Source organism: Coregonus lavaretus (assembly GCF_964263955.1).
Source record: "Coregonus lavaretus genome assembly, contig: HAP1_SCAFFOLD_779, whole genome shotgun sequence".
NCBI lineage: Eukaryota > Metazoa > Chordata > Actinopteri > Salmoniformes > Salmonidae > Coregonus > Coregonus lavaretus.
Genome location: NW_028158199.1, coordinates 52,501 through 60,000, shown reverse-complemented (window position 1 = coordinate 60,000; position 7,500 = coordinate 52,501). Strand labels below are relative to the sequence as shown.

At 51.1% G+C, this 7,500-nt stretch overlaps 2 protein-coding genes across 2 annotated transcripts in view; both read left to right on the top strand.

Annotated features, from left to right (window-relative positions):
- Nucleotides 1-1,912: 1,912 nt before the first annotated feature.
- Nucleotides 1,913-2,935, top strand: LOC311124307 (histone H2B-like; the record flags this gene model as incomplete). The annotated part of the gene is made up of 2 exons (XM_084198474.1): nt 1,913-1,930; nt 2,594-2,935. 2 exons carry the CDS (start codon nt 1,913-1,915, stop codon nt 2,933-2,935), a joined length of 360 nt encoding a protein of 119 aa, XP_084054600.1.
- A 2,381-nt stretch (nt 2,936-5,316) lies between these two features.
- LOC311124337 (histone H1-like) overlaps nt 5,317-7,500 on the top strand; it is a gene marked incomplete at its 3' end in the record, with an annotated part of 14,437 nt that continues 12,253 nt past the window's right edge. Inside the window, exon 1 of the mRNA XM_084198499.1 lies at nt 5,317-5,978. Coding sequence (XP_084054625.1) covers nt 5,385-5,978 — 594 coding nt within the window. The 5' untranslated portion in view covers nt 5,317-5,384. The remainder of the gene's footprint in view (nt 5,979-7,500) is intronic.

Sequence of the window (7,500 nt, the reverse complement as noted above, 5' to 3'; positions counted from 1 at the left end):
ATATATTGTGATATTATGATGTTCAAGCCTATAGGGTGTGGTAACAGGCCCTCTGTGATTTGTTGTTGTACTGTACATGTCAAGTATCTGCACTCTAGCCTAATTAGCCTAAACTGCTAGGGAAAAGTCACTTCCGGTCGTAGCTGTATCCCACCTAGTCAAAACCTTGTTAGTCCTTATCCTAAAAGGCACCCTCTGTTCCTCGATATACTCCACCGAGGGCCGGCAGCCAGTAAGTACAGGTAAGAGACAATTATGGCAACAATAAGTTGTCCTATGAAAGCTAGTCAAATGTGAGATGTTCAACTGCACTGAATGATAAAGTGGCAGTCTGTGCTCTTGGGCCCTTAAGGCATCAGTGCACCCCCCCAATTTGTCCCTTTTGAAATGAACAGTTGAGACGGGCCCTCTTTCTGTGGCCTTTCTTTGACGACACATCTGAGGCTATCCTGCGGCAATACAAATGATCAACATCATAACAATAATTCCATTATAAGAAGCTTTATTATTGGTTTGCTAAGAAAGGTACCATACAATATTGGCACATCACTATCACCTCTGTATGCGTAGGAAATCAATCCCTTCATTGTGTGTGTGTGTGTGTGTGTGTGTGTGGGTGTGTGTGTGTGGGTAAAGGTACGCCACTCTCGGTCTCACAGTTTATGCACACGGTCGTCTTTATGCAACAATATGGAAGACATTCCCAAATGTGCTTACATCATTGCGTAATGTCAGGGAGTCACACAAACAGTGTGTGCTGTTTGGCTGCAACACACATTAGGCATAAGGATGATGACAACTATTTTGTAAACGCTCCAGCTTGCAGAGGGATCACCACCCCTCCCATCCGCACCCCAGGTCCTCTTGGCCCCCTTACTGTCAGGCCGAGTGGTGTCTAGAGAAGAAAGAAGAAGAGTGATGTTTATTAATGACAGTCAATACGACACGTCCTTCCATAGCTAAACAGACTCATCCTACTAGGTCAGTGTTTCCCAACTCCAGCGGTAGAGTAGCCTACCCCCAACAATACCCATTTTTCTTGTAGCCCTGGAGAGCCACAGCTGACTGAACAACCTGTCACCTAATTAGCAAGTCCTCAATGAGTAAAATCAGGTGCAACAACAACAACAACAACAACAACAACAACAACAACAACAACAACAACAACAACAATATGAGGACAGGGACACAGTGTACTAGCTGATCTCCCAGTTGTCACCGTTTGGCCTTGTGTTCCACATAGCCTATATCAGTATTGGAGTATGTTTCCCGCGCACGGTAGTTGCTTTCACGTCACCTTTGTAATCGCTCCTCCCTAGTCCCCTAGAACGAGCGCCCTCCCCTTTGCAACGCCTCCGAACATATCACAGAGGCGCGCTTTCTGTGCCGATGGCCTCAATCAGGTCGACCAAACGCAGATAATAGCGCACCACGCACCGGCGCTGAAGTCATTCATTCACTTGAACTCAACTAGCGAACACACCATGTCTGGAAGAGGCAAAGGCGGCAAGGGACTTGGAAAAGGAGGCGCCAAGCGTCACCGAAAAGTTCTCCGCGATAACATCCAGGGAATCACCAAACCCGCTATCCGCCGTCTGGCTCGCCGCGGCGGCGTGAAGCGTATTTCCGGTCTGATCTATGAGGAGACCCGCGGTGTCCTAAAGGTGTTCCTGGAGAACGTGATCCGTGACGCAGTCACCTACACCGAGCACGCCAAGAGGAAGACCGTTACCGCCATGGACGTGGTCTACGCTCTGAAACGACAGGGACGCACCCTGTACGGTTTCGGCGGTTAAACGCACTCTCTTCGGAACCTCAACACCCCGACTCGAACCCAAAGGCTCTTTTAAGAGCCACCCACATCCGCTTCAAAAGGGCCCATTCCATATAGTGTTTTTTTCTTTTCTTCCGTATGCTATTTGGTAGGAAAGTATGAGCCACTTCGAGTGGACAGGGAGTATTAAATAGCGGATTCTAATGTCCCTTCCCGTTTTAGCGCACAGAGGGAGGCCTATATCTGACAGTGGCAAAGTGTAGTGACGTTGTTATTTTGGGTCAAGCAATAGTGGCATTTGGACAACATAAAACCACCACCCGTCGGTAGATGTGGCTCGAAAAGAGGGGGACAGCGTTCGCGCGCGCGCGCGCGCGCACACACACACACACACACAGTCCAAAATGGGAGCCCTATGTCTGACGGTGCCAACGTGGGCAATTCTATCACCAGCATTATGTGGCACAACAATCGTGCCATTCGGACAACTATTCAGGCCCCCCTTTTGAAACACACAATTCCCCATCGGTCACAGAGCATAGGCTATAGAGAGGAGGGAGGGGGTGAGGACCCGCGCGCGCGCCCTCAATTGTCTTTGTTCGGGAAGCTAGCCTCTGAGCGGAAGGCTCTTTTGAGCGCTAGAGCTCCACTGGGCAAATAGCAGGGGCGCCTACGAGCAAGCAGGGGAGTGTCCACGGCCGCCGACTTTGATTAGCTTCCTCTTCATAAGACGGGTAAGCGCCCTTCACCCCCTCATTCGTTTCTGAGAAGCAACGAGACATCATCATGCCCGAGCCAGCAAAGTCAGCGCCCAAGAAGGGCTCCAAGAAAGCCGTCACCAAGACCGCAGGGAAGGGCGGCAAGAAGCGCAGAAAGTCCAGGAAGGAGAGTTACGCCATCTACGTGTACAAGGTCCTGAAGCAGGTCCACCCCGACACCGGCATCTCCTCCAAGGCCATGGGAATCATGAACTCGTTCGTGAACGACATCTTCGAGCGTATCGCCGGAGAGTCCTCTCGCCTGGCCCACTACAACAAGCGTTCTACCATCACCTCTAGGGAGATCCAGACCGCCGTGCGCCTGCTACTCCCCGGTGAACTTGCCAAACACGCCGTGTCCGAGGGCACCAAGGCCGTAACCAAGTACACCAGCTCCAAGTAAACAGCGCATTTGGACTGCTCTACTAACCCAAAGGCTCTTTTAAGAGCCACCCACTCTGTCAGTAAAAAGAGCATTTCCATCGCCACCGAATGAATGCGCAGGTAGGCTGCGTTACATTGTATCATTGTTTAATGGGCGGCGCGCGCCGGCTCGGAGAACGGCTACATTGTATCATTTCCCCCGCCCGTTCCAGCGTAGGGGTTTAGCGCGCCTTTTTTGTTGTCTCTGCACGCTGAATAGTAACCCATGTTTGTCGGCCTCCATTCCAGGTGAAGGCAATGAAAAATGGCACCATTTGACAAAGGGTGTAAATAAAAAAAGCAGTCTGTTGGGTTTGAATGGAAAGAAATGCCTTTTGTCGTTTAATGAGCGGATAGTCATTTTGAGTCGACTTCCTGAATCGGTAGGACACGGACGGGGAGAATGGACGCTCCATCATTGGACTATACCCTAATGATGTGAATGAGAACGATAATGGCAAGAATAAAAAGGGGGTGAATAATCCCGTCTAGGAAGAATAGGAGTAGGCATATATATATATATATATATATATATATATATATATACGTAGCCCTTATTGCCAACGGGTCATTTCCGGTCCAGGTCGCATCATACATATATAGTCCCCTGTAGCTCAGTTGGTAGAGCACTGCGCTTGCAACGCCAGGGTTGCGGGTTCGTTTCCCAAGGGGGGCCAGTATGAAAATGTAGGCACACACTTAACTGTAAGTGGCTCTGGATAAGATCGTCTGCTACATGACTCAAAATGTCCATGTAAAGTGTAGTACATTTGAGGCACATAGTGTATTTTCCTTCCTACTACCCTCATGAGGCAACAGGATAAATATAATAATATAATATGCCATTTAGCAGACGCTTTTATCCAAAGCGACTTACAGTCATGCGTGCATACATTTTTGTGTATGGGTGGTCCCGGGGATCGAACCCACTACCTTGGCGTTACAAGCGCCGTGCTCTACCAGCTAAGGCAGTTGCTTCCACGTGAGGATATGAATGTGTCTGTAGGCCAAGTCACAGTATAACACAGTGAGCGAGCGGGCGGCCCTTGCGATAGTCGTTGGAGCAGCAGCGGATCCCAATGACTACCTTGGGGATAGCCTATACATTTACATTTTAGTCATTTAGCAGACACTCTTATCCAGAGCGACTTACATGAGCAATTAGGGTTAAGTGCCTTGCTCAAGGGCACATCGACAGATTTTTCACCTAGTCGCCTCGGGGATTAGAACCAGCCACCTTTCGGTTACTGGCACAACGCTCTTAACCACTCTTAACCACTAAGCTACCTGCCGCCCCATACATATATACAACAAGGAAAAGAAAAGAGGCCGCAATCAACCTTCTGACCCACATGCACCTGCTGGGATTCTTCTCCCAGTCCAACCACATATGCAGCCCTTGTCCCACTTGGGGGGAGAGAGAGAGAGAGAGACAGACAGAGAGAGAGACTCCCTCTATCTAGGCCTATATCAACGCGCCATGACCCATGGGGCGCCAGCCTCCATAGCGCCAGCCAGACACCAAGACCCACAGACACAAAGACCGAGGCGAGTCACGCTGCGGAGTCAAGCAGGTGAACAATATATTAGTAGAGACAGCCAACCTACCTACCTACCTACCTACCTACCTACCAGAAGACAACACACAATCTCACTGTGTAGAAATAGTAGGCTACAAATACAACAACAACAACACTCACACTGCCAGTGCACAAAAAGTACTAATACAATAACACACACACACACACATAGTGCAAGTAAGCATGTCGTAGGACTGTTTATACCATGTGGATCCTGTACATATGACGAATACAACCTGAAACTTGAGGTACAACACTAGTCTCAGCCAGGCCTCACAGGTGCATGTGTTTTAAGGTCCCCAAAAGAGCGCTTCTTTAAAACACCCCTGACCACATCAGGGGACCCCAAACCATTTGATTCCCTTGCCAGACATCTCGGCTCACTACACAACAAGTGCTGCTCGCAATCGGATGCACTTTTAGGCCATTTAGGAGACAAATAGCACAGGAAAACCAGTGCGCACCGCTCCACCCGACAGTCGAACGGTGAGGTTTTGAGCGAGCCGCAACAAAATGCACGGCCCTTCCGCGGCCCACATTACTTTATTCTGAACGGAGACAAGTCTGCTCGCTGGGCCGTTCGCTTTTGGACCAAAAACACGGCTCCGTCGGTGACTTTCGGGCCGATATAGGCGAACAGAAAACACAAGTGAAAGAGCATTTGGCCAGCCCAGAGAAGCCGAGCTGGTTGCCTTGAGTCTACATGGTTCTCATGTCGCGTTTAAGGCCAGCCCCCTGCTCGGTGTGGAGCTTCAATAGCGCAGAGCAGCGTCTACAGCAAACTACTCCTCGCAGACCGTGTGTGTGTGTGTGTACCGGACCAAACGACAGACAGACAGACAGACAGACATGGCAGAAGTCGCACCAGCACCCGCAGCCGCAGCGCCGGCCAAGGCACCCAAGAAGAAGGCAGCAGCCAAGCCCAAGAAAGCGGGACCCAGCGTAGGAGAACTCATCGTCAAGGCTGTGACCGCCTCCAAGGAGAGGAGCGGCGTGTCCCTGGCCGCGCTCAAGAAGACGCTGGCGGCAGGCGGCTACGACGTGGAGAAGAACAACTCCCGCGTCAAGATCGCAGTCAAGAGCCTCGTCACCAAGGGCACCCTGGTCCAGACCAAGGGCACCGGTGCATCCGGCTCCTTCAAGCTCAACAAGAAAGCCGTCGAGGCAAAGAAGCCCGCCAAGAAAACCGCAGTTCCCAAAGTAAAGAAGGTGGCCGCCAAGAAGCCCGCCGCGGCGAAGAAGCCCAAGAAGGTAGCAGCCAAGAAGGCCGTCGCCGCAAAGAAGTCCCCCAAGAAGGCCAAGAAGCCCGCTACACCCAAAAAGGCCGCCAAGAGCCCCAAGAAGGTGAAGAAGCCCGCCGCAGCGGCCAAGAAGGCGGCCAAGAGCCCCAAGAAGGCTACAAAGGCAGCCAAGCCCAAAGCCGCCAAGCCCAAGGCAGCCAAGGCCAAGAAGGCAGCCCCCAAGAAGAAGTAAACCTATTACAAACAGTGTTCTACTCGACACATGTTGTACCACAAAAGGCTCTTTTAAGAGCCACCCACCTCTTTCCATAGAAAGCGCATTGATTTCCATGTACTATCTGTCGTGAAAAAGAAATTACGCACACTAGGCTACTTTTACGCACACAACATCGTCCCACTCTGGGTGTGTGCGAAGGGAGAGGAATATAATAGAGGGCCAAAATGGCTTAGAAATTCGACCTCACGAGTGCACCCTCACCAGCCATTTGTATATGAGCCACTGGGCTATTCCCGTTCAGAGGCAGGCTGCTGTGATGTGTTACAAGTGCCATGTAATAACAATACTATAGTGGCTTCGAATTCAAACTCACGAGTGCACCCTCAACAGCCATATTTATATATGAGCCACTGGGCTATTCCCGTTCAGAGGCAGGCTGCTGTGATGTGTTACAAGTGCCATGTAATAACAATACTATAGTGGCTTCGATTTCAAACTCAAGAGTGCACCCTCACCAGCTGTTTGTTTCCCATTTGGAGAGAAATAATGTGAGGATTTCATGTCGGACATTTTGGCGCTCACGCGAAATGACACAAAGTAACAAAGTCGGAGGGACACAAAGTAGCCTCTCACTCGCTGCCTGTGGGTGGGAACCGGCTTAGGGCTGTCTGTCTGTCTGTCCCTCGCTCCAATTGGATAAGGCCACACCGGCCCGGTGGCCAATCGTTGCCTCTTGTGGCGAGGTATAAGTACGGCTCTCGAAGTGGCGAGCGGCTCATTCAGACTTTCTGTGACTTTCTCAAGATACCAATATGAGCGGAAGAGGCAAAACCGGAGGCAAGGCCAGGGCGAAGGCAAAGACCCGTTCATCCCGTGCCGGGCTCCAGTTCCCCGTGGGCCGTGTGCACAGGCTACTGCGCAAAGGCAACTACGCCGAGCGTGTGGGCGCTGGCGCACCAGTCTACCTGGCCGCCGTGCTCGAGTACCTGACTGCTGAGATCCTGGAGTTGGCCGGCAACGCTGCCCGTGACAACAAGAAGACTCGTATCATCCCCCGTCACCTGCAGCTGGCCGTCCGTAACGACGAGGAACTGAACAAACTGCTCGGCGGTGTGACCATCGCTCAGGGTGGTGTGTTGCCCAACATCCAGGCAGTGCTACTCCCCAAGAAGACCGAGAAGGCAGTCAAAGCCAAGTAAATTCGCTACTGCGACTTCAACTTGACTACTCAACCCCCAAAGGCTCTTTTAAGAGCCAACCACCTAGCTCTCCAAAAGCGCAAAGTACCTTTCTATGACCGCTACACATTGAGTGGGTGTATACACAACTATTTCGACATTCTGTGCCCACATGAGGCCTTCCATGAACAACAACACCTACTAGGCCTCGTTTGCCATAGCAGGCTAGCATTAGATTACAACGTGCCTATAAAGATGTCACTCTTGACTTTGGCGACTATTATTATGCGTAAAGGGCCGGCGGCGTCCTATTGCGCGCGCGCACCGGG